Genomic DNA, 27,408 nt, shown 5'->3' on the forward strand with positions numbered 1-27,408 from the left:
ATGCGCACGCAGCCGCAGGAAGCACGTATCAAACATCCAATAGGAGCTGCGGCGCACAGCTGTGTGGTGTGTACCGGAAGTGCTGTCAGGATTCACGTGTGTTTGGGAAAGATGGACGGGTTCGTGAAGTTGGGGCTTTCATCGTGGCTCATGGAGCAGTGTATGCAGCTGGGTATCCGCAAACCGAGCCCGGTACAGGAGAACTGCATCCCGCCCATCCTGGAGGGTACGTGCCTGGCACTCTGTAGAAGAGAAACTACAACCCCCATCATGCGCAGGCATAAGACACTTCACCTTGCCTTACAACTAATGACTATTCCTGAGTGTTGGGTGTCTCAGTGCCACATGAGCAGAGTCACATATGTACATCCTGGCTTATACATACATACATACATACATGCACGCACATATGCTTAAACTGTACATGCATGCTGTTTCTGTAGAGCATGGCAATATGAGCGACTGTCTGTCTCCATGTACTTCCTACCCTGTGTAGTGTGTGTTGGTGCCCTGTGTACCCTGGATACTAACATATACTATTGTGCAGGGGGCTGCCAGAGAACCAATGCAGGGAGTATCAAAAACACATGCAGCACTCCAACCCCAATTTATCCAAACATAAAGATACAGACGTGTCGTGGTTGAAATGCATTGGTTCCTGTTCACACTATGCAGTGCCGTTGTGCGGCTTGTATCTTCATGTCAGAATACATTTCCCATTTAATTGCACCTTGCTGGACTACATCGTTTTGTTTGTGGACCTAGAAAGGATCCCAAGGCTGTCTGTGTGTAAAGACAACCTATGGCATAGTGACAGGTATTATAATAATAAGTAGGGAACGACTGATTATTGGTTTGGCCGATATTCACGATTTTGGACGTTATAGGTATCGACAATTACCTTGCTGACAATGCACTGCACCGCGCCGCACCACCCCGGCCAGAGACTGCCTCCGCCGCTGCCCCATTGCCTCCCCCGTTCCCGGTTTTATAATTTCCTTTTCCCGGGCTCCGCACTATTTCTGGCTCCTGCACCGTTTTGTGTTACGCTGTGCGCTGCACAGCGCAATGACGAGTGACGTCATCAACGCGACTTCACCGTCAGTGCTCACAGTGATAGCTCAGGAGGACGCCGCAGGAGCCAGAAGAAGCGTGGACCCCGGGAACAGGTAATTATAAAACTGGAAATGGGGGAGGCAATGGGGCAGCGGCGGTCTCGGGGGGGGGGTGCGGTGCGGGGGGAGGGGGTCGCCGTGATAGGACTCAGGACAGGCAGGGGGAGAGAAGCGAGTGGCGGTCCAAAAGCCGCTGCAGTTCAATGATTTAAAATGCCCGCTTTAAATCAATGACCTGCAGTGGTGTCGCCGGGGGGGGGGATAAATAGCCGATAACGATCGGCTATCGCCCCTAACCTTCACAGATTATCGGTATCGGTCGATCCCTAATAAGTATACTGAAATATACTCAAGGTGGTCATATGCCTTAGTTAGCTGTTGGTCGCACATCCTTTTATCTGCCCGCTATCTCTCCTGATCTCCACATATGCAGGAACATTTGGCACAGCTGAACATCCATAAGTGCTGTAACACCATTCAACAAATCAGGAAGAACATGAGAATGGGATAGCTGAACCACACACATGCTATGGTACATTCTACAGGCAGAGGGTACTGGTCAAGCACCTGTGTGTGGGGATGGTCAAGCATCTGTTCCAGGAATGTGGAATTCCTATCGCCCGACGCCCGGGTCAAGCAGTTCCGGGCGCCGAGCAGGTGAATTTGTCCGGCCCTTAGCCCGGCTTCGGGCAAGCAGGGCCGGACCTGACAAGTCCCCCGGACGTCTGCAGTTTGTATTGAGCGGGCTGCTGACTCCTGCCCGCTCCATACTCTGCAGCCTGTGTCCTCCGAAGCAGAGCAGGGGAGATGAGAAGCTGTGTATGTATTCTCTCTCCTGCTCTGCAGACGTGCGGGGGGAGATGAGGGGGCGTGGCTTCTTGCTCCCCGTGCAGACCTGCGTCCTCTGCCTTCACTCCCCCCAGCTGTAACTTCGGAGAGCTGAGGGGAGGAGACACGTCTGCACGGGGAGATGCATGCGGCGCTCTGCAGTATGTATGGACCAGGCTCGGGATTCCTGCCCGCTCCATACTCTGCAGCCCCTGGCTGTTCTCAGTAGCCGGGGGCTGCCGCTAATAGTCAGCATGCGGCGATTGCTGCGGCTGGCTATTAACCCTTTATATCGCCGCTGTCAAAGCTGACAGCGGCGTCTATAGGGACATGGGAATGCTCCCTGGTGGGCTAGTGGGGTGGATCGCCCCCCCTGCAGCGCGACCCCTTCCATGTTAAAAGTTCAAATCACCCCCTTTTCCTATATAAAAACATGTAAACATAATAAAAAAACATATTTGGTATCGCTCCGTGCGTAATTGTACAACCTATTAAAATATAACATTATGTATCCCGTACGGTAAATGTAAAAAAATACTAAACCACAGATTTGCAATTTTTATAATATCCCAGAAAAAAATGTTAAAAAGCGATTAAAAAGTCAGATCAATACCAAAATGGTACCGATACAAAAAACAGATTATTGCGCAAAAAATGAGCCCTCATACAGCCTGGTATGTGGAAAAAAAAATAAAGCTACAGGGGTTAAAAAATGGCAATTAAAATTTTTTGAAAAAGTCCAGAATTAGTAAAACATGACGTAAACGATACAAATCTGGTATTGCTGTAATCAGGCGCCTAAAGTATAAAACTAACGTTACCTCAACCACAAGGTAAATGGCGTAGAAAAGAAAAAACACCAAATCTGCAAAATTATCTTTTACTATTTCAATTTCACTTCACTAAATTATATATAAATTTTATTTTATTTTTTGGTTCAAAGAATATGTTATGGAGAAATGTAAAGGTATCATAATAGTAGGTAGATATGGCTATTATAGGGCGAGGAGGAAAATCGAAAAGAGCGTAAAAGCGAAAATTGGCCCAGACAAGTGGATCGTCATGAGGGACAAATAGATTTTGCTTCATTTTAGTCCCGTGGACAAGTAGTTTTTTATAAAATTTCCACACCCCTGCAATAGTACAGAAAGACTATAACTATACAGTATATAAACAATAACCACCCTCTAAACCTGTAGAGTGAGCGAAGCTTTTAATGTAAAAGAACCAAATATAGAATAAAAATTAAAAAAATATCCATACTAGTTCAGCATCCCTCCATATTACACTGGATAATAGCACATGCGTCAGGCCAGGTGGTGGTGGTCAAATTAACTGTTAAAAATAAATAAAACGGCCAAACTGGCATGATTGCCAGGGGGCAGAAGGAGATCCGCAGCAAGCACCTGCTTGAAGCACATCGGTCTGATGAGAATACTGTACAATATTACATGTAATTTTGGTTATATTTCCAGCATAAGCGTCTTGTGCATTGCCACCTCATACACATATAGTATATCAGAGCTATATATATATATATATATATATATATATATGCTGGACCTGTATGAACTGTATGTGAATATATTCATAACAATGTAAAATTTGCTGCACTCCATTTTATGGTATATGGGTTTTATCTGATGCATAAGTGTCTAGTCTTTATATCAAACATTCCTTCCTATTTAGAGGGCATTGCATATTTTTGTGTTCCATTGCTTCCAGTTCTTAAATATTAAAAACGTATTGTTTATGTAGACTTGTAGCCGTTCTTTTATGTTTGATATGTACTTAAAGGAAATCTGTCACTAGTGTCACCTGCACTAACCTGTTGGTACCGACAGTGCAGGTGACACTGATGATACCGGTACTCACCTTGTCCCGTTCCGTGGCTGGGATCTTCGGTAATCTCCTCCACTTCCCGCACCCGGCTTGGGGAACGGGCGGAGCTTAGTGACATCGCCGTTGCTGTTCTCTCACAGCAAGACCCAGCAGGGAGCAGCAGTGGTGATTTCACTAAGCTTCGCCCATGCTCCAAGCCAGCTGCCGGGACTGGAGCTAACGGAGGAAATTACCGAAGATCCCCGCCACAGAACGGGACAAGGTAAGTACCGTTGTCATCAGTGTCACCTGCACTGTCTGTCGGTACCAACGGGTTAGTGCAGGTGACACTGGTGACAGACTTCCTTGAAAGTACTGTGTGGTAATTTCTTTACATAAATGATGCTTTCACGTGTGGTGACACATTAAACTGCTTTTATATTTCTGTAGGTCGTGACTGCATGGGTTGCGCTAAAACTGGTAGTGGCAAGACTGCTGCATTTGTTCTGCCTATACTCCAGAAGCTGTCTGAGGATCCTTTTGGAATATTTTGCTTGGTGCTTACACCCACCCGGTAAGATTGTTTGTTTTTGTTATTAAAGGGGTACTCCGGTGGAAAAAAAATTTTTTTTTTGATCGCTCTTCATTGGGGGACACCTATACTGATAGTCCGATGGTCCGGAGTAGGAGCAAATCCCTTATAGCAAACCTCTCCTGCTCCTGACAGTTCCTGACATGGCCAGAGGTGTCAGCAGAGAGCACTGTTGTCGCCAGACGGGAAAGAACTACACAACCTCTGGAGCATACAGCAGTTGATAAGTACTGGAAAGATTAAGATTTTTATATAGAAGTAATTTACAAATCTATCTAACTTTTTGGAACCAGTTGATTTGAAAAAAATATATATATTTTCCGCTGGAGTACCCCCCTTTAACTAGAACTTTTCACCTACAGCTAAATCATTGATCACTTCATGTACTGTACAAATATTTGTCACGTTGGACTTGTTCACACTGTTCTACTTTTTGACATTGGATTTGGAGAAATGCAGGGCGATATCCAGTTTTAGTTCATTTATAAGTACCGGCATCTTATAGCAGTTAGGCATGCTCTAAATATTCCTGCCATATTAAGTCTGTGATCATACATTGCAGTGATTATAAGTATTACCATGACACATACATGACAACCATGTTTCTCCTGTTGTCTACAGTGAACTGGCATATCAGGTTGCTGAGCAGTTTCGAGTCCTCGGCAAGCCGCTGGGTCTGAAAGACTGTATAATTGTTGGTGGAATGAGTATGTATTTCCTCTTTTGGGGTCTATGACTATGTAAATTCCAGTTGGATGTGTATATTACTTTTAATTGATGCTTACACTTTCTCTTTTTTTGCAGATATGGTTGCACAAGCTTTGGAGCTATCCAGAAAGCCCCACGTTGTCATAGCTACACCGGGCCGTCTGGCTGACCACATTCGCAGTTCAAACACTTTCAGCATGAAAAAGATTAGGTTCTTGGTAAGAAGCCACACATGGAAAATAAATAAAAATGGTAATAAAAAAAGAAGCCTCAATCCCCAGCTGTCAATTGAATACAGTGATCCCTCAACTTACAATGGCCTCAGGTAACAATATTGTCAACATACAATCATTTTAACTTGAAACCAGACTCCACATACAATGCTACGGACAGTCCAGATCTGTGAAACGTGTCAATGGCTGGAAGAACCAACCAGTTAGAATGAGCATTTCTCTATCGGCTCCATTGGGGGACACAGACCATGGGTGTATGCTGCTGTCACTAGGAGGCTTGACACTATGGCAACAAGAGAAGTCGGCTCCTCCCAGCAGGGTATACCCGCCCACAGGCACCTGAGGTAATCAGCTTTAGCTTAGTGTCTGAAGGAGGTGGACATGGTCTGGAATTCTCCAGACCAGGTCTTATGTTTTATTATTTTCCTAGTTAGGGATGTGTTAGTTTTTTATTCCTTTTTCTTTCATGTTTTCAGGTGGGGATTCAGGAACTGCAGCTCACTGTCTCCCCATTGCGATTGAGGGGGCACAGACTTTGGGTATATGCGCTGTTAACCTCCTCTCGCCAACGGTCAGTGCCTGGGGTTGTACCTCATGGGTCCAGGTCCCCCTATTTCCCTGCTCGCCTCGCTCGCACATGGAAGCTCGGCGTGATGCAGGTGACTGAAAGCTGACTGAAGACCTCATAGAGAAGACTCCATTAGGTAAGTTCTTCTGACTGAGGTGAGTATATTCCCTTTCCCCTTAGGTACAGCCTTGCAACCTCTGGAGACCCTCACTTTTTGCCCACTTTTTCTCAGGGGCTAGCCGGGACAGGGTTTTTTTCTTCTATATTTATTGCTGGGGTGAGCAGGAGCATTTTTGGCCTGGGGCACAGCTTTATTCAGAGGGCACTATACTTTTCACTTTCCTGAACGATATGTGTGTGTGGTGTGTGTGTTTCTTTAAGCGGCTGACAGCCGCGGCGTTTTTACTATGCGGGCGCATGAAGCGTCGGCTTACTTTCGCTTTCGGCAGCAGTCAGCTGCCGGCGGCGTCTCGCTCGCTCGCTTCCCCGCAAGTGCATATGCGGATGACATGTGCGCTCGGGGAGGAGCGGGCGTGGGTGCCATTACTGACCTTCTTGTCAGAAGCTGAGGGCACTATAGCTCCGCCCCCTCTGTTGGGGCTTCTAAGAGGCGCAAATTAGCCTCCAATCAGCGCTGTGCGCGCGTTGTGAGAGGCAGGGGCCAATCAGCAGTGCCCCTGCTCCTGGTCCGCCCCTCTTTTGCTATTGGCCTGCATTTCTACCTTCTTTATCTACACTAAAACGGAGTTCTCCTCACAGCGGCTGCACAGACAACTGGAGCGTTAGTTCATCATTTTGTCTGTAAAAGCTGTAATTCCAAAATGCCTGGTTCTGCTGAACCCATTTGCTCCCTCTAAACAGTTAACTGGAGTGTTAGCCACTCATTACATCTGTAAAAGCTGTATCTCAAAAATGTCTGGTTCTGCTGATCCACTTGTTCTGCCTGCTCCACTGCTCCCCCAGACCCCCCTGCTATTCTACCCCAGTTGTCTACCAGACCCGATGGGTTCGGCCGCCCCTCCAGCCGGGGTTCTCTCCCTCCCCCAGTCTATATCCGACTTGGCTCAGGTCTCCCGTTATGTGGTGACTGCATTGGAGAGGCCCTCCAGAGGGTCCCGCTCTCCCCCTTTACTGATGCTCTTGCAGCGTAATAGGGGTGTTTTTCATCTGACTCATCCGAGTCTTCTGGCAGGCACGGGCGCTCCGCTCACAGGCATCGCTCCGTTACTCCGCCCTGTAGCAAGCGTCGCTCCCCTAGAGGACGCTCACATGGTCGCCACTCTGGCTCTCCATACCTGCGTACCTGGTCAGTCTCCCCCTCTTTCAGGGCCACCCCACACGTTCCCATTCACCTGGAGAACTTGTGGATGAAGTTTCCTATTCGGCCTCTGATTCAGAGGACCACACGGATATGTCAGACATGGTGCACTCATTGGTCTCGGCCACAAGAGACACCTTCAATCTAGAGGACCCAGGAACTTCGGACGTGGCTCCAGAAGTTTCCTTTAATCATGCCCAACCTCCAGGGCTGCCTCACCTCGTTCCCATTCACCCGGAGAACTTGTGGATGAGGTTTCTGATTCGGCCTCCGACTTAAAGGAAACCAATCATCAGATTTTACCCTATATAACGCTTGGCAAAGCGTTATATAGGGTAAAATCTTTATTTTCGCCATTCCCGGGGGATGCTGCTGCCCCCAGGGATGGTGAAGATATGAAGTTATAAACTAGTCACTGCCGCTGCCGTAAGTAGTCACCTGGGCGGGGAGCTCTTCTCATCTATTCCCGTTCTTCGGCCGGCAGCTACGCCCCCTCCGCTTGATTGATGGGCCGCGTCATCGTTCTGCTCACTGAACAGACGGAGCAGAGCGATAACGCTGCCCATCAATCAAGCGGAGGGGGCATCGCAGCCGACCGAAGAACGGAAGTAGATGAGAAGAGCTCCCCGCCCAGGTGACTACTTACGGCGGCGGCGGTGACTAGTTTATAACTTCCTATCTTCACCATCCCTGGGGGCAGCAGCATCCCCTGGGAATGGCGAAAATAAAGATTTTACCCTATATAACGCTTTACCAAGCGTTATATAGGGTAAAATCTGATGATTGGTTCCCTTTAAAGGAACGCACGGATGCCTGATGTGGTGTTCTCATTGGATTCGGTCATAAGAGACACCTTCCAGCTAAGGACCCAGGAACTTCGGACATGGTCCAGAAGTTTCCTCTCATCGTGCCCGACCTCTTCCAGGGCTTCCTCACCTCGTTCCCATTCACCTGGAGAACTTGCGGATGAGGTTTCTGATTCGGCCTCCGACTTAAAGGAACGCACGGATGCCTGATGTGGTGTTCTCATTGGTTTCGGCCATAAGAGACACCTTCCATCTAAAGGACCCAGGAACTTCGGATGTGGCTCCAGAAGTCTCCTTTTCTTCGTGCCTGACCCAAGACCTTCAGCTCTCATGCTGAATTTTACGCCCTGCTGGTATCCGCGTGGAGGCACCCTGACAAGAAGTTTCAGGAAACCTAGAAGGTTTAAGCGCGATATCCCTTCGCCAAGGACCTCATTGCTCGGTGGACCTCCTCTCCAACTGTGAATCTGCCGGTCTCCCGCCTCTCTAAGGCGCCTACCGTGCCTTTGGCTGATGCGGCTGCCTTCAAGGATCCAGCCGACATGAAGGTGGAGACTTTGGCAAACTTTGCCTTTGAGACGGCAGGATCTTCCTGCTTTTGCTTCGGCCATGTGGCTTAAAGTCTGGAATGTGGACGCCGCCTTCATGAAGTGAGGCGTCGGGCGGAAAAAGAGTTCTTTATTACCTCTGGATACGGCTCACAGAACCGCTTTCCGTCGTAAGTCCTCCTTGGGGTTCTGCGGACCTTTGGTGCACCACAGGGTACCAACAAAGGGTCCAGCTGGGCGCCTTCACGGGAAGAGGGCTCCCTCCTTCCGCATCTGTCCCTCCCGGAGGTCGACTATCCGTTCAGTCCGTTTTGCGGCCCCATCAGGCACCCGTAGGCCTTCCTCGATCTCATGGGTCGCCCCCACCCGCCGACCTTTCTCGGGTGGTTGGTCGCCTCTTACTCTTCCGGGATGCCAGGACCACACACATTCATTGTCCTGGTTCCTTCAGGGGAACGTTTTCGAGGTTTATTCCAACCTCTTTGTGGTCCTCAAGAAAGGCGTTTTTGTTCGCCCAATCTTGGTTCTCATGGTAGCATCTTCTGCTTCCCATCCCGAATGCAGTCTCTCTGTTCGTTGTTGGCGTCCCTGGTTCAGGGGGAATTTTCGTTCCTCAGTGGACATCAAGGATACCTCCATTGTTCCGGTCATCAGCGGTACCTCCGCTTTGCAGTTCCGGACGGTCATTTTTCTATTGTGGCTCTCCATTTCGGTCTGACCACTTCTCTGCGGACCTTTCAACAAAGTCCTGGCGCCTGTGATACCCCCTTTTATGGACAACAGTTTCTGTGATTCCTTACTTGGACGACCTTCTGATCAGAGCTCCAGCCAGAGCCCAGATCCTGGAGAGTCTTAGTCTAAACCTCCAGACCTTCTCTCTCTTTGGTTGGATGGTCAATCGGGACAAGTCCATCCGTTTTCCTGGGGCTCCAGTTCGACACGGCCTCTGCCCGCTTTCAACTCTGCCGACCAATCGGCTGACTTTCTTATCAAGAGTCCGATTACTTCGGCACCCTGCTCCAGTTTCCATTCGCTTTGGCATGGATGTTCTGGGTCAGTTAGCGGCGGCCGTGGAGGCCATGCCATTTGCCCGGTTTCATCACCGACCTCTTCAATTGGTGATTCTCTTCCGGTGGGACAAGTCTCCATTGTCACTCGACAGTCTTGTCGGTCCCTTCTATGGTGGCTTCGTTTCCCCCCTGCTTTTTCGGGGGCGCTCCTTCCTGACCCTCCCTGCCAATCTGTCGGGCTGGGGAGGTGTTTTCAAGGACCAGCTGGTCTGGGGCCTTGTCCCTCGAGAAGCCCTTTTCCCCTTCAACATGTTGGGGCCTAGGGCAATCCTTTCTTTGCTTGCTTCTTGGGAAATTCCCTTCTGGGCGGAAGTCAGGTTTCCGGCCATCTCAGAGCTTTTCATTCCGGGCGTTTCTGGGATATGGTCTTTCTCAGCCGTCCAAGGCGAGTGGTCCCTACATCCGGAGGGGTTTGCAGTGGTCTGCAATCTCTGGGGCACTCCAGACGTGGTCCTCTGCACGTCCCGCCACAACCAAGCGTTCCTCTTTCTTGGTCGGGCTTTGCCTTACCTTATCTGTTTCCTCCCCTTCCTCTCTTTTCGGGGTCCTGAGGAAACTCACAGCAGAGGGCGTTCCCGCCATTCTCGTGGCCCAGACTGGCCCTGGCGGGCGTGGTACGTCGTTGTGGTCAGGCTCCTGTACTACTTACCTCTGCACCTTCTCTATCGTCCTGACCTCCCATATCAGGTCTCCTGTGCCACCCCTATTTACCATCTCTGCTTTTGACGCCATGGCGGTTGAGACATCGGTTCTGAGGGTTCACACCATGCTGAGGGCTCACAAGCCTTCCTCTGCAAAGATTTACCACCATACCTGGCGGTCTTATTTCTGTTGGTGTGAAACTCAGCCTTTTTCTCTGGTCGTGGTTGGCTTTCAGCTCCCTTAGGGGTCAAAGGTTCGGCCGTTTCCATTCTTTTTCAACGTTCTTTGGCGTTCAATTATCATGTCCGAACCTAGTTCAGGGAGTGGCACAAGCTGCCCCTCCTTATGAGTTCCCTTTTTTCCCTTGGGACTTACGCTTGGTCTTAGGTGCTCTGCAAGACGCCCCTTTTGACCCTCTCAGGCACATTTCTCTTCGCCTCCATCCCCGGAAGGTGGCGTTCCTTATTACTCTTACCTCTGTTAGGAGGGTGTCAGAGCTGATAGCTCTTTCCTGCCGTTCTCCCTTCCTGGTGGTATACCAGGACAAGTTGTTTGTTTTCCGTCCAGGTCCGTCCTTCTTACCCGAGATGGTTTTTGACTTTTTCATCTCAATGAGAACATTGTCCTACCGTCCTCTTGTCCGGCCCGTTCTCATCCCTGGAAGCGTTTGTTCCACAACCTGGTTGTGGTGAGGGCTGTTCCGACTTATCTCTGTCACTCTTTCCTTTCGGCAGTGTGACCCCTTTTTTGTTTTTCAGGAAGGTCGTTGTATAGGACAACCTGCTTCTACGACCACCATTTTTCGGTGGATCCGGTCTGCTCTTTTTGGGAGCTTACCGCTGCAAGGGGAATATTCCACCCGTTTTTCGGGGCATCCTGGGCCCTCCGCTACGTGGCTTCGGCCTCGCAGTTCTGTAAAGGGTCCACGTGGTCGTCTTTGCACACTTTCACAAGGTCCTACCAGATTCATATTTTCGCATCAGTTGATGCTACTCTGGGCTGTAAGATGTTGCAGACAGCGGTGGTCCAACCGTCCACCTGTCTGATTCCTTACCCACCCAAGGGACGGATTTGGTACGTCCCATGGTCTGTGTCCCCCAATGGAGCCGGTAGAGAAAAGGAGATTTTTTTTATTTATGCTTACCATTGGGGGACACGGATCCATTGGGGGACACAGCTCCCACCCTTTTTTCTGGTGTTTCTATTTCAGTTATCTGTCCAAAGGTGTGTTCAGTTGCCTTTTCTTCTGATTGCTTGGACAGTTTGTGGTTTTCTCTTGACCTGTTGGTCTTCTCCTATTGCTCTGGGACTAAAACTGATTACCTCAGGTGCCTGTGGGCGGGTATACCCTGCTGGGAGGACCCGACTTCTCTTGTTGCCATAGTGTCGAGGCTCCTAGTGACAGCAGCATACACCCATGGTCTGTGTCCCCCAATGGATCCTTCAAGAAAGAGATTTTACGGTAAGCATGAAAAATCTCCTTTTTACTGGTAAAACCCCTGTATTACTGAAGTGTATGCACTGAATTCCTGTCTACAGTACAGGGAGGTATTACATGTTCTGTACTCTTAACCTTTGCCACAGTTAGCTGCTCCTTTGGACACAAAGTAAGAGCAGCTCCATTTTACTTTTTTAGGACATTGCACGTACTGTACAGAACCCTGAAGAAGCTCCTGTCCTCTACATAGACAGTGATTTACAGCTCCCAGCAGATCTTTCTTACTTTTATATGTAAGGACTTGCTTTATCTGTATTAATTATCTACTTATTTTTCTTTAATCCTCACTTTTTCTTATGTTTGGATTACATTTTGGGGGCTTCAGAACTAATTACCAGGTTTCCATAGTTATGGTCTCAACATACAATGGTCATCCTGGAACCAATTAATTTTGTAACTTGAGGGACCACTGTATGTTTTTATAGCTGCATTAGTCTATGGAGTGAATGAGTCAGTTTTTGGATGGACAGTTGGCCAGGGAGCGAAGAGCACTGGGGCGCACTTCACTGGCTTATAACTTGCAATCGCAGTGGGTCACAGGACTTTAAATTCTTTCCTCCAGGTTCTGGATGAGGCGGATCGTCTCTTGGAACAAGGCTGTACTGATTTTACCCAAGATTTGCAGGTGATCCTTGGGGCAGTTCCTGTTCAGAGACAGACTCTTCTGTTCAGTGCCACCTTGACTGACACCCTACAGGAGCTGAAATCCATTGCAATGAACAAGCCTTTCTTCTGGGAATCTACTTCAGAGTAAGAAGCTAACATTTTTGTAGAGAGAACCAAAAATCCAAATAAAATGCAAAAAATATCTTCTTTTAAAACTTAGCTTTTAATTAATGTTTGTATCATGTCTCCTCTTGCACCCCCTCCTATAGTACTACAAGTAGTCTATATATGAAATTTTTTTTTTTTTTAAGAGTTAAGTAAAATTGCAGGTAGGTTTGTAAGAATATCTAAGTGGATTTTAGGTGAGGGGGTTTAAACAATGCGGTTATGACACATTTCTTTGACATGGATTTTGACTTTAATGAGAAAAGTCTCATCAAGACTTGGCATTGACTTTTCTTGATGCAGATTATAATTTGCCATTGAAACTAGTGTGATGTGGGTTTTGACACACAATGTAAGTAGAAAATTTACTGTGCATTGAACAGTATGATATGATGCCATTCCTCTAGTAAAGCAGCTTCACATCAGATAGCTTAAACGGCCGGGACCCGCGGCTAATACCACACATCACCGATCGCGACAATGTACGGTATTAACCCTTTAGAAGGGGTGGTCAAAGCTGAACGCCACTTCTAAAGCGAAAGTGAAAGTATCCCGACTAGTCACTCGGGCTGTTTGCGACCGCCGCGGTGAAATTGCGACGTCCCGAACAGCTTACAGGACACCGGGAGGGCCTTTACCTGTCTCCTCGGTGTCCGATCGATGAATGACTGCTCCGTGCCTGAGATCCAGGCAGGAGCAGTCAAGCGCTGATAACTCTAATCACAGGCGTGTTAATACACGCCAGTGATCAGCATAGGAGATCAGTGTTAGGTCCCTATGGGACCTATAACACTGCAAAAAAAAAAGAGTAAAAAAAAAAAGTGTTAATAAAGGTCATTTAACCCCTTCCCTAATAAGTTTGAATCACCCCCCTTTTCCCATAAAAAAAAAGTGCAAATAAAAAAAAATTAACATATGTGGTATCGCCGCGTGCGTAAATGTCCGAACTATAAAAATATATAATTAATTAAACCGCACGGTCAATGGTGTACGCGCAAAAAAATTCCAAAGTCCTAAAAAACGTATTTTGCTCACTTTTTATACCATTAAAAAATGAATAAAAAGTGATCAAAAAGTCCGATCAAAACAAAAATTGTACCGTTAAAAACTTCAGATCACGGCGCAAAAAATGAGCCCTCATACCGCCCTGTACGTGGAAAAATAAAGTTATAGGGGTCAGAAGATGACATTTTTAAACGTATAAATTTTCCTGCATGTAGTTATGATTTTTTGCAGAAGTACGACAAAATCAAACCTATATAAGTAGGGTATCATTTTAACTGTATGGACCTACAGAATAATTTGTCATTTTTACCGAAATATGCACTGCGTAGAAACGGAAGCCCCTAAAAGTTACAAAATGGCGTTTTTTCTTCCATTTTGTCGCACAATTATTTTTTTTTCTGTTTCGCCGTGAATTTTTGGGTAAAATGACTGGAAAGTAGAATTGGTGATGCAAAAAATAAGCCTTAATATGGATTTTTAGGTGGAAAATTGAGAGGGTTATGATTTTTAAAAGGTAAGGAGGAAAAAACAAAAGTGCAAACACGGAAAAACCCTGAGTCCTTAAGGGGTTAAAGGGGTACTCCGCCCCTAGACATCTTATCCCCTATCCAAAGGATAGGGGATAAGATGTCTGATTGTGGGGGTCCCACCATTGAAGACTCACGCAATCTCGACTGCGGCACCTCAGACATCCAGTGCCGTATGACTGGCGATGGGGAGCCCATTTGTGATGTCACGGCCAAGCCCCCTTCAATGCAAGTCTATGGTGGGGGCCTGATGTCACGAGCCTCCGCTCAACCGACTCTCTAAACGAACGCCAGGTGCAGCAGAGAGACCGCGGGGATCCTGCCGCTGGGGTAAGGGGATAAGATGTCTTGGGGGGATTACCCCAGTTAAGGTTCTATTACTTACAAAGGTAATTATTGGAAATTAATATCCTCATTTTAGAATATTACTTTTATTTTTTGCAGTGATGAAAAAAGCTACTATTAGATATCTTCAGTTGAGGGGCTGACTTGCAGATATTCTATTCTGTTTTATATGTTTACTAGAAACTTGGCTGGACACACAGTCTGCAACATTTTGTTTTACTCCAGGGTGCGCACAGTGGAGCAGTTAGACCAGAGATATATTTTGGTGCCTGAGAAAGTAAAAGATGCCTATTTGGTGCATTTGATCCAGAAGTTCCAGGATGAGCATGAAGATTGGTCTATTATGGTCTTCACCAACACTTGCAAGTAAGATTTGATGCAGAATAGGATACATGTTATACATGAATGGAAAAAGCTACCTATATGCTATTGAATACACTGAGCGTACTGCTATAGACACATGGCTGCATTACAGCTCTTGTGCAGAGCCTTAAGAGAAAACGCAAAATCTTTCTGTGCTCAGTCTTGACATCTATAGAAGCACAACCTGATTTGTTCTCTTTAATATTTTAGGAACTGCCAAATTCTCAACATGATGCTTCGCGAGTTCAGTTTCCCTTCTGTAGCTTTACATTCCATGATGAAGCAGGTACTTTTTTTTCACCTTTTTTAAAGTTGTTCTCTGACCACTTAGTGTACTTTTTATATAATGTACATAAAACCATTATATGTATAGTTGTAATATAGGTGTATATTTTTGTCCCTACAGCTATTGTTTGTGTGTCTCTGAGGAGTCCAAATACAGGAAGTGTGGGTGAACAAGCAGGGCTCTGCACACGGCCCTGGCTCACACATCCGTATGATTGACAAGCCAGGAGCCTGCACAGAGCCCTGTATTTGGTCTCCTTACAGAGACACACAGGCAATAGCAGCAGGGACAACATTTTTCCACCCATAAATATACACATTTTTTAATCAGATATACATATAATGGTATTATGTACAATATAGCAAGTTTTTGTTGACAGGTACACTTTAAAGGGGATACTCCAGGATGGAACACTTTTGTAACCTGCCCAGAATGCTTGCATAAATTTTTTTTATAAAAAACAAGACTTACCTCTTGCTGCACTCCATTCTCTGCTGCGGTCCTCTTCCTGCTTCTTGTGATTGACTCGTCACACTTCAGCTCAGCTAATTGACGGCCACAGTAGTGTCCCGCCTTGGCCAGTTATAGGCTGAGCGGCAGTGTGACCTATTGGAACCAGCCCCTGGTCTGCTTCCTGGTGTCGGGGCCCAATACATCACACTGCCACTCAGTCTATCACTGGCCAAGGTGGGACATTGCTGTGGCCGGTGATTCACGTACTTATCTATTGTACTGCTTTTCACACAAAAAGTATGTTTCAAATTGCCCTATTTTGACCACCTATAGCCTTCCCATTTTTCCGTATACGCGGCTGTAGGAGAGCTCTTTTTTTTTTTTTTTTTTTTTTTTTTTTTTTTTTGGTACAACTATGTGACTTTGATCGCATTTTATTATAAATTTTTTTTACATTTATGCCGTCCACTGTATGGGATCATTTACACTAGACTTTAGACTAGACTCTGCACAGACGTTTAGCTCCGCCCACCTGTGGCCAGCATGTATTTAGTCAAAGCGTGCGAATTAGCCACCAATTAGCACTATGCTGGGTTCTCAGGCCCAATCAGAGATGCCCTTGTTTTATCACGGCCCCCTCTTTTCATTGGTCCGTCATTCTTAGCCCCTCCCCTCTCTCTCTCCCTCTCTCGGCTGCACTAAGTTCTCACAGCAGCTGCCCTCAGGGGACACGGACACCGGGTGTTTCATTTTACTATGTCTGAGCCCAGACCTGTTCCCTCCCTCTAAGCAGTTAACTGGGACCCTTGTGACCTATTATACCTGCAAGGGCTGTAACACAAAAATGTCTGGTTCCGCTGAACCCACTTGTTCTGGCGTCACCACTGACCCCCCGGTTATTTCTACTCAGGATGCCTTTCCAGACCCTGTGGTTTTGGCTATCCCTCCAGTCTGGGTATCCTCCCTCTCCCAGTCTATCTCCGACTTGGCTCAGGTCTCCCATTCTGTGGTTATTGCCTTGGAGAGGTCCTCCCTACGTCGACCCTCCAGAGAGACCTGCTCTCCTTCTCCCTATACTAACTGCTCTCGCAAGCTTAATAGGGGTATATCATCCGACTCATCTCCTGAGTCTTCTAGCAGACACAGGCTCTCCCCTCACAGGCATCGCCCCTCTGCTCCAGTTTGCCGCTAACATCGCTCCCCTCGAGGAGGCTCCCCTGGTCGCCACTCTGGCTCCCCAGAACCGGGTACCAGGTCAGTATCTCCCTCTTCCAGGGCTTCCTCCACTTGTTCCCACTCACCTGGAGAACTTGTAGATGAGGCTTCTGATTCGGCCTCTCACTCTGAGGACCGCACAGATCTGTCTGACGCAGTGGACTCATTGGTTTCGGTCATAAGGGACACCTTCCACCTAGAGGACCCAGGAACTTTGGACGTAGCTCCAGAAGTTTCCTTTCATCGTGCCCGACCAGCCCCCAAGATTTTCAGCTCTCACACTGAATTTGACACCTTGCTGGAGTCCGCCTGGAGGCACCCTGACAAGAAGTATCAGGAAACAAAGAAGGTTCAAGCGCAATATCCCTTCACCAAGGACCTCATTGATCGGTGGACTTACTCCCCAACTGTGGATCCACCGGTCTCCCACCTCTCTAAGGCGACTACCCTGCCATTGGCTGATGCGGCTGCCTTCAAGGATCCGGCGGACAAGAAGGTGGAGACCTTGGCAAAATTTGCCAGGGTGCCTGGGTGTCAAAAGCCCTCTGTCTGGTCTTTCCAACTCCGCCAGGTCTTTCCAACTCCGCCCCGGAAGAATTATATGACCTAGCTCTCCAATGCTGGAGATTTTCTGTGTTCTGCTTCCATGCAGTCGGCCTGCCGTGCTGCCTTTGCCACAGGCAACCTAGTAGCTCTCCGTCGCTCCATGTGGCTTAAAGCCTGGGATGCGGGCGCCACCTCCTAGTAGTCTCTAACTGAACTTCACTTTGCTGGTTGTCGGCTTTTTGGAAAGCGCCTAGATGAGATTATCTCAGAGGCGACGGGCGGAAAGAGTTCCTTATTACCTCAAAATAAGGCTCGCAGCACTACTTCCCGTCGGAAGTCCTCTTTCCGGTTCTTTCGGACTTTTGGTGCCAATAATGGGGCCAGGCAGGCACCTTCGCGGGACAAGAAGGCTCCCTCCTTCCAGACCTGTCCCTCCTGGAAATCGGCTAACCGTTCCGGCTGTTTTGCGGCCAAATCGGGCACCCGCAAACCTACCTTGGCCTGAAGGGACGCCCCCACCCACGGATTTTTCTCGGGTGGGAGGTCGTCTCTTACTCTTCCGAGATGCCTGGACCACGCACATTCAGGACTCCTGGGTTACAAGATCGAATTTGCCTCCCTTCCAAGGGATCGCTTTTTTCTTTCCCGGGCCCCCCGGTTCCCCTCGCTAGCAAAAGCATTTCGGGGCGCACTCCAGTCCCTTCTCATCCAGGGAGTAACTGTCCCGGTTCTTCCCAGGGAATGTTTTCTAGGTTTATACTTCAACCTCTTCGTGGTCCCCAAGAAAGGCGGTTCTGTGTGCCCAATCTTGGATCTCAAGCGTCTCAACCAGCATCTTCTACTCCGCCATTTCCGAATGGAGTCTCTCCGTTCAGTAGTGGCATCCATGGATCAAGGGGAGTTTCTTTCCCCGGTGGACTATTAGGATGCCTACCTCCACATTCCAATATTCCCCGGTCATCAGCGGTACCTCCGCTTTGCAGTTGCGGAAGGCCATTTTCAGTTTGTAGCTCTCCCCTTCGGTCTTTACCAAGGTCCTGGCGCCTGTGATAGCCCATTTACGGACAAAGAGTGTGTCAGTGATTCCTTACTTGGACGACCTCCTGATCAAAGCTCCAACCAGGGCTCAGAATCTGGAGAGTCTTGGTCTAACCCTTCAGGCCTTGTTTCAGTTGGATGGTCAGTCAAGACCAGGACAACCTCTCTCCTACCCAGTCACTGGTTTTCCTGGGGCTCCAGTTCGACACGGCCGCTGCCTGCATTCGACTCCCGCCGGACAAGCGGCTAACTCTCTCTTGTCAGGAGTCCGATTACTTAGGTACCCTGCCCCAGTTTCCATTCGCTTTTGCATGGAAGTCCTGGGTCGGATGGTGGCGGCCATGGAAGCAGTGTCCTTTTCCCAGTTTCATTACCATCCTCTTCAACTGGCGATTGTCTCCAGATGGGACAGGTCTCCACTGTCTCTCGACCGCAAGATCGTTCTCACTCGACGGTCTCGTCAGTCCCTTCTATGGTGGCTTTGCTTTTCAGGGGCGCTTCTTCCTGCCCCTCCACTGGCAATTTGTCACGACAGATGCCAGTCTGTCGAGCTAGGAAGGTGTTTTAAGGGACCGGACGGTTCAGGGTGTTTGGAAAAGGAGATTTTTATGCTTACCGTAAAATCTCTTTCTCGAAGGATCCATTGGGGGGACACAGCTCCCACCCTTTTTCTTGTGTTCCTATTTAAGTTATCTGTCCGAGGGTGTGTTCAGTTACTTTTTCTTCTAGTTTCTCGGACAGTTTGTGGTTTTTTTCTTGACCTGTTGGTCTTCCCCTATTGCTCTGGGACGAAAACTGATTAGCTTAGATGCCTGTGGGTGGGCACCCTGCTGGGAGGAGCCGACTTTTCTTGTTGACATAGTGGCCCTCATTTACTTAGAAAATCGGGTTGTAAGTCTATCTTGATTTCTTACCCGACTGCTTTTTTCCCCTGGTATTTATTATTATATCGCATCTTGTTTGTCGCACGTGCGTTTTGTTGGTTTTGGTTTCCAACTCCTCTGAGCTGTCGGGAAAAAATCCACAACAATTCAACAAATTCGGGTTGGAAACCTTTATAAATACGTGGGAAAGCTCAGAAATGTCGGGTTACGCCCCTTTTTCGGATTTGGGAGAATCCACATCGGGTCCATCGGGAAAAAATGTCGCATCGTGTCGCAGACTGGCACACCATGTCTGCGACATGGCGCAGACAAAGATGCGACAAAAAAACCCGACAAAAGAGGTCGGGTTTAGAATAGTAAATGAGGGCCAGTGTCTAGCCTCCTAGAGACAACAGCATATACCCATGGTCTGTCCCCCAATGGATCCTTCGAGAGAGATTTTACAGGAAGCATAAAAATCTCCTTTTTTGTTGGTATAATGTATTTTTGCATGGTTTTCTCAGGTTATACTTCATACAGTAAGTGTTTGAGTCACTTGTTTTTGTGCCATTTACTATTTGTATCTTGTCATGCTCTTTCTGCAAACTGCTTTTTAATAGTCTTATTTTTTGATTCTCTAATGGTCATGAGTACCATTTATTTTTCAGTTGAGCTGAATTTGGCAGGTGCAACCAACACGTCTAATGTGTATAGTCTGCTTAACCCACATAAAAATGACCATCTCTTATGTGTTGTAATATATCACAATAACTCTTATCAATAAGTTCTAGAGCTAAACATTGGACGATAGATTTTTAACATCTTTGTATTTTTCTCCATAGAAGGAAAGATTTGCTACCCTAGCAAAATTCAAATCCAGTGTTTACAAGATTCTTATTGCGACAGACGTGGCGGCCAGGTGAGATGTGTGGCCCCATTTCATTGTTTCACCTTTTTACACTGGCATAAAAGGGGTTAGGGTGCCTTTCTAATTGACTATTTGACTTTATGAAGAGTTGTTGTTGAGCAGACATCAAGTGCTTGCAGAGGACCTTAATATGCTTTATAAAAACAAAGAATTTGTGAACAGAATTGATGTAGTGATTTCTGTGTAGTAATATTTACACTTATTTTATATGTATAAAAGTTGAAGACAAGACTGAATGTTGTCTAACAATTGGACTTGCAGTCTCTTACAGTGCAATTTATTCAGGTTTTAGTTGTGTAGTGGAATGTAAAGAACCTCCACCATGTGGCCTCCTTTGATAGAGAATCTGTGCTTTCCTCATTTGCAATCCTCTATGTTCATTATTCTGCACATTTAATGTAAGAGAACTAGAACAGAATAGAGCCTGGTAGTCCCCTCTGATGTCTAGGAATCAACAGGCTTATTAGTGCTGAAGCTTAGACCGCTCACTGCACAGTGCCAGATCTTGTCATCTCTTATACTACAATGGCTAGACAGTGTCTCTGAAGTCCATAGAGGCCCAAGAAGACAGCTGCCCTGCAGAAAGCAATAGCTTCTTAATCCTAGAGATAGCAGGGAATAGCATTGGATTAACTCTTTGCTTATCATTTACCTCTCCAGGGGGCTGGATATTCCGACTGTTCAAGTTGTCATCAATCACAATACCCCAGGTCTGCCAAAGATCTACATCCATCGTGTGGGCCGAACAGCAAGAGCAGGTAGGATTCTTTCTGCTCCCAGCTGTAATATCCTGTTTGATTTATTACCAGGATGACTTTTTTTATTTAAGATTATTTACTAGGGATCGACCGATTAACGGTTTGGCCGATATTATCTGCCGATATTAATGATTTTTTATGTAATCGGTATCGGCAATTACCCTGCCGATAATCCGATAATACACCGCCGCCCCTGCCAGATTGCCTCCCCATCCCCGTTTTATAATTACCTGTGCCCGGGGTCTGTGCTACTTCTGGCTCCTGCGGCGTCCTGTGTTACGCTGTGCACTGCGCAATGACGAGTGACGTCCTCAACACGACTTCACAGTCAGTGCGCACAGTGACAGCTCAGGAGGATGCCGCCGGAGCCAGAAGTAGCGCGGGCCCCGAGCACAGGTAATTATAAAACTGGGAATGGGGGAGGCAATGGGGCAGCGGCGGCGGCCGTCTCTTGCTGGGGCGGTGGTGGTGGTAGGACTCAGGAGGACCCCAGGACAGGCAGGGGGAGAGAAGCGGGTGGCGGCGGTGGTCTCTGGCACCGCAAAAGCCGCTGCAGTTCATTGATTTGATTTAAAGCGCCCACTTTAAATCAATGATCTGCAGCAGCTTCTTCGTGGGGGTGGGGGGGTTTTGTGGAGAAATAGCTGATAACTTATACCGGAATATCGATATAAGTTATCGGCTATCGACCCTAACCTCCACATATTATCGTTATCGGCCCTAAAAAAATAGATATCGGTCGATCCCTATTATTTACTAAAATGCTCAGGGCAATGATTTTCCTATTTACTTTACAGCCCTTCCTGTTATAGTATGTACTTTTCCCATTGTGTTTCTGTTCTTAGATTAGCCTTTATTATACAGTGCATTATTTTTTCTGAACACTTCTAATGAAACACTGAGACAGGAAAGAAGTCTGAGGTATCGTTAGTATTTCCTTTTCACTACAGGACAGGTGTCAGTCCTGAATATTAGATTTCATCCTGATTCCCTGTGATGTGTCAAGGATGATCTATGTCCCTAGCACCCCCTTCCCTGCCTATTCCTTTCTCCATCCGATGACCATCCATACAACACTTGGACACCTGGATTCTGCCAGAACAGGAACTGCTCTTACACAGCATAATAGGGAAAAGGGAGAGGGGTTGTTCTAATAAGATAACACATTTAAGAAAGATCTCCAGTAGATGTACATCTACTTTTTATCCAAACATCCCTCACCAAATCTAACTAACGAAATCTTTTTAGGCCGGTTTCACACAAAGATATTTCATGCACGTTTGTGCATTGATATTACAGATGCAGGTCCTGGCCTGAGCATGGGTCTAATGATCTGAACTGACAGATGTCGTGTAAAACTGGCCTAATCTATATTTGACTTGTTTCTTTGCATTTCAGCCTCCTGTCTGTTACAGGTCATCCTTGTTTCCTTTTGTGTTTTTCTATCATTCCCATGATGCCTCAGCATAGCATCACATGAGCAGCTGGTGCCACCCTTCCTGCTGGGAGGTGATGGGCAGCAGGATGACTTCCGTATTGATCATGGAAGCTTGCCTGTCTTTCTGATGGTTGAATACCATGGCCCTCGGATGAATAAGTTGCTAATGTTAACTGGTAATAAGGCAGAAAGTGTTTATATTAGGAGGAATAACTGCATGTTTAATGGATGGATACCCCATGACTAGCATCTGTATATAGACTACTGCATTCTGCTAACAAGACTGTCCTCACCTTAAATTGAGGAGTTGGTGAACTAGTTATGCTGTCTTCTTTTATATTGATTTTTTTTTTCCTTTTAGGGCGCAATGGCACGGCAATAACATTGGTGACCCAGTATGACATTCATCTGGTGCATGCTATAGAAGAACAGATCAGTGAGTGCCCGGCATGTTTTTGCATTATTTTACATAAAGTAAATCATATAGGGGGTGTTCTATATAATCTTTTGAGCTCTGTTTTGTCTGTCTAATCATTTGGGCTGGGACCTTTAACAAACAATAACCTGAGGACATGTGCCGCTTTTAGCTTTGTCATCCTGAACCGTGTTTATAGGATTTCCTATAACATTTGCTGACATTCTGGACATAGATCCATAGCTTTCAAGCAACAATTGATGTTGCTACTTCATTCTTATAAATATTTGGGATTCTTGCCCACGCGCAGGATAACATATAATTTATCTTTAACCTCTTAAAAGTTGGTTGTCCCACTGTTAACTTATTCCCTATTCATAGGCGGGTGCCAGCTGTATATGGAGCTTGACTTGGCTCCTAAGCCCACGCCTCATTGCCCTATGCCCATCTGCTGTACATTGCAGATGTTGCCAGGGGGTTTATAGTAAACCTTCACTGTAATTATTCTATATTTCTCATTGGGCAGATATGAAACTAGAAGAATATAAGGTGAAAGAAGGTGAAGTCCTAAATATTCTCACCCAAGTGAATGTCACCAGACGGGAATGTGAAATTGTAAGTTCCTAATATCATAGAAACCTTGGAAATGTACAGTATTTTTCAGCTGTTTACAGATAATGTGTTAGTAGGTATTTATATGCTTTCTTTTTTTTACTTCTAGAAACTTGAGTGTACAGACTTTGATGAGAAGAAGGAAATTAACAAGAGAAAACAGCTTATTTTAGAGGGGAAGGTAAGATAAAATAGTGTAGAGGGCTCAATAACACTCCATTTTTGTTTTTTTGTTTTTTTCTTCCCTGTAAATCTAAACCAGATGACCAGTTCTGGACTTCAAATGATATCCTATTCTATATTTGCTATTTACTTTTTTTAGTAACTACAATTTAGTTCTGCTCCATTAAAACAAAGCTATGAACAGTGACTGCAGGGAAAGCATTTCTTCTGGATTAGGCCCCTTTCACACTGCTGTTGCTCTCCGTCGGCAGTCAGTCTTTTTTTTTTTCTGACTTTAATGGCCATTCTCATGACAGGAAGCAACAGGCAACAACTGATCCTGGTGGCTCCCATTTACTATTATGGGGGCTTCTGGGCGCCGTTATAAATATCAGGAGAAAAAGACAGCAAAAGCAGTAATTTTTCTCCCACTATTCTGCCCGGCTCTCCCGACGGCCGTCACACTGCTGTGCACCAACTGCAGTGTTAATATAGGTTTGGCATGCTTCTTCATTACTGATATAAGGTAGAATTATTAGGAATTAACAAAATGCACTACAGTATTATGATGCTTCTTCTACTGAATAGCATTAACAGGCTGAGAATATCTTGCATATGTCAGCATGCAATTTCCTGTTTAGTGACAATGAAAGCCATATATAATGGTGCTTTACATGCACATACTTAAAGGAGTACTCCGGCGCGCACTTTTTTCATTTTATCCCGTCCGGGCTGCGAAATAAAAGAAAACACACTTTCTCTTACCTGCCAAGGAGCCCCCGGTGCTCCGGTACAAGTGTTCGGTCCCCGGGCTGTATTCTTCTTACTTCCTGTTAGCCCGGCACGTCACACGGAGCTTCAGCCTATCATCCGCCGCAACAATGTCCCGCCTCGGCCAGTGATTGGCTGAAGCTCTGTGTGACGTGCCGGGCTAACAGGAAGTAAGAAGAATACAGCCCAGGGACCGAACACCTGTACCGGAGTGAACCAGAGCACCGGGGGCTCCTTGGCAGGTAAGAGAAAGTGTGTTTTCTTTTATTTTGCAGCCCGGACGGGATAAAATGGGAAAAGTGCGCGCCGGACTACTCCTTTAACTGGAGGATCACGTATGTCTTTGAGTAAAAGAGAAAAATCATGGGCCCATTATAAGTCTGTAGGATCAATTAGAAACCATTGTTTCATCATATATACTGTAGAAACCAAACCCAGAATGCTAATTTGAACAGAGCCTAATACATATACCAAAATATGACCAAAAGTTTGCAGACACCTGAGCATTGCATATATATAAGCTTGTCGGACATTGCATTCCATTACCATGGATGTTTTATGTTGGACTACTGCCTTGTGACCTAGTTTCCGATGGGAAGGGGGTCATGCTTTGCTTCGGTATGTCACAATAAATGTTGGCATTCATGGTTCCCTCAATAAACTGTAGCTCTCCTGTGCCAGCTGTTCTCATGTAGGCTCAGACCATTACGCTCCCACCACCATGCTTGAGTGTAGGCAAGACACACTTGGCTTTGTACTCCTCACCTGGTTGTCGCCAAACACTCTTGACACCATTTGAACCATATAATTTACCTTGGTCCCATTGGACCACTAGACATCATTCCAATAATCCATGTCCTTAGTCTGCTTGTCTTCTTCAAACTGTTTGCCGGCTTTCTCATGCATCATCTTTAGAAGAGGCTTCCTTTTGGCATGACAGGCATGCAGACCAATTTTATTCAGTGTGCAACATATGGTGTAAATACGAGCAGGCTAGACCTCCCCCTTTACCATCTATTTAACAAAAGACAACCTCTTGATGTGATGCTGAGAATGTGCACTCAACTTCTTCAGCTGACCATGGTTAGGTTTGTTCTGAGTTGAACCTATCCTGTAAAACCTCTATATGGCTTTGCTCAGTTTCAGGGTCTTGATAATCTTCTTATTGCATAGGCCATATTTATGTAGAGCAACAATTTTTTTTTTCAGATCCTCAGAGTTGTTTTCCATGAGGTGCCTTGTTGAACTTCCAGTAACCAGTATTAGAGAGTTTAAGAGCGATAACACCAAATTTAAGACACCTGCTCCTCAGTCCCACCTCAGACCTTGTCACACTAACAAGTAACATGACATTGGGGAGGGCAAATGGCTAACTGGGACCAATTTGGACATTTCTTCTTATGGGTGAACTCACTTTTGTTGCCAAGGTTTTAGACATTAATGGCTGTGTTGAGTTATTTTGAGGGGACACAATATTTAAAGAACACCGGGATGGAAGGATGGAAAAACGTATCCATCCTAAGGATAAGTGTTAGTGTCAGGCGGAGCAGCTGCTTAACAATAAAACCCCTTACACTTCTGGCACTGTGCATCAGCTGCTTTCTGCTGTAACTGTAAATATTTGTTAAAAATGGTTCATTCATTTTTGCTTTTTAATTTTCTTAAAAGGATCCTGATCTGGAGGCAAAAAGGAAAGCAGAGCTTGAGAAAATAAAGAAGCAGAAAAAGAAATTTAAGGCGCACATTCAGGAATCTATTCAAAAAAAGAAAGATGCTCAAGTGCACAGGAAGCAGAAGAAGAAACAACTTCGACTAGAGAAGAAGAATACCAAAGCGCAAATGAGCAGTGACTAAATCTGTAGCTGAATACAATGCGTTCACTTTACCTGGACAGACCCCAGATGAAGGATGGAAGAGAGCGAGGCAGGAGCAGACTTTTTTGATGATGCCAATGATGTATCTATATTACTGTTAGAAAAGTACCTGCCATGTTTAACCTTCATATATCATTTGATGATACATCAAAAGTTCTGGGACTCTATCTCCCTGTTAATGACTTTCCTGCCCTATTTGGTTTAAGCTACTTTGTGGCGGTACTTCTTCAGAGAGAACCCATCTACCTTTGTCATTCTCTGATGTCCTGTACAACTGTATTGACTCATGTCTTCCTAAATCCTTGTCTATTTCTGACTGAACTGCAGAGGAAATGTATACTAGTTGCCCATAGCAACCAATGAGATTGCATCTCTTTAATTTCTAGAGGCCTTTTTAAAAGCAATCTGGTTGCTATTGCTATGCACTTTTCCTCTGCATAAGTTTTGATAAATTTTCCACCTAGTGCAGTAGAAATGAAAATTATGATTGGAAATTTCTATTTATCTTTAACCGTTTTTGAGGACTATTGAATTATTGTGTTTATATAATTTTGTTATAATAAACTATTACTATAAATGTGGGCACTGAGGTTTGTAACAGCGGGCGGGACACTAAAATCACACTATTGTTCTAGGGAAGATTTCCCACGTTTCTCCTGAAATCTGCTTCCTACAAAAGACTGAGTTGTGTCTAAGCTATATTTGCCCAGTGATGACTGAAAGTTATTGGGAGATTTATCAAAACCTGTGCAGAGCAAAAGTTGACCAGCTGACCATTGCAACCAATCTCATTACTACTTTTGTTTTTTGAGGCCTTTGCTTTTTTTTATTTAAAAAAAAATAACAAAAACGATTGGTTCCTATGGACAACTGGTCTCTACAAAGGTTTTGATGAATCTCCCCTTTTGTGTTTTATATAATAGACCAAAGATGGCAAACCTCAAGCTTGCCACACACCATTCTCCTTTTGGAAGGGGACTGCTACCCTCAGTTCTCTGACTGTTAATGCTGCATTGTATTTTGCATTGCATAGATTTTCTAAAATGTATTTTCTGTAATGTATATGTGCATTTTCTAAAATGCCTAGGTGATGGCATGATGCTATAAAACAATGAGTTGACCTTTTTTAGTTTGCTGTATTTTCTATAAATCTTAAACCCCACCCCACAGCTCTCACATCAGAGGGGGGCAGGCCCTCGGGATTAAAGGGGTTCTCCAGTGCTTAGACATCTTATCCCCTATCCAATGGATCAGGGATAAGATGCCTGACCGCGGGAGTCCTGCCGCTGGG

General features: G+C 46.0%; 1 protein-coding gene across 1 annotated transcript; it reads left to right on the forward strand.

The window, feature by feature from the left end:
- Positions 1–27,242, forward strand: DDX49 (DEAD-box helicase 49). The gene is made up of 13 exons (XM_056518175.1): positions 1–226; positions 4,215–4,338; positions 4,978–5,063; positions 5,161–5,282; positions 12,310–12,497; positions 14,621–14,761; positions 14,969–15,044; positions 20,002–20,078; positions 20,748–20,845; positions 22,645–22,719; positions 23,225–23,313; positions 23,420–23,491; positions 25,912–27,242. Exons 1-13 carry the CDS (start codon positions 1–3, stop codon positions 26,095–26,097), a joined length of 1,560 nt encoding a protein of 519 aa, XP_056374150.1. The 3' UTR covers positions 26,098–27,242.
- The last annotated feature ends 166 nt before the right edge of the window (positions 27,243–27,408 follow it).

This window comes from Hyla sarda, chromosome 1 (assembly GCF_029499605.1).
Source record: "Hyla sarda isolate aHylSar1 chromosome 1, aHylSar1.hap1, whole genome shotgun sequence".
Lineage (NCBI taxonomy): Eukaryota > Metazoa > Chordata > Amphibia > Anura > Hylidae > Hyla > Hyla sarda.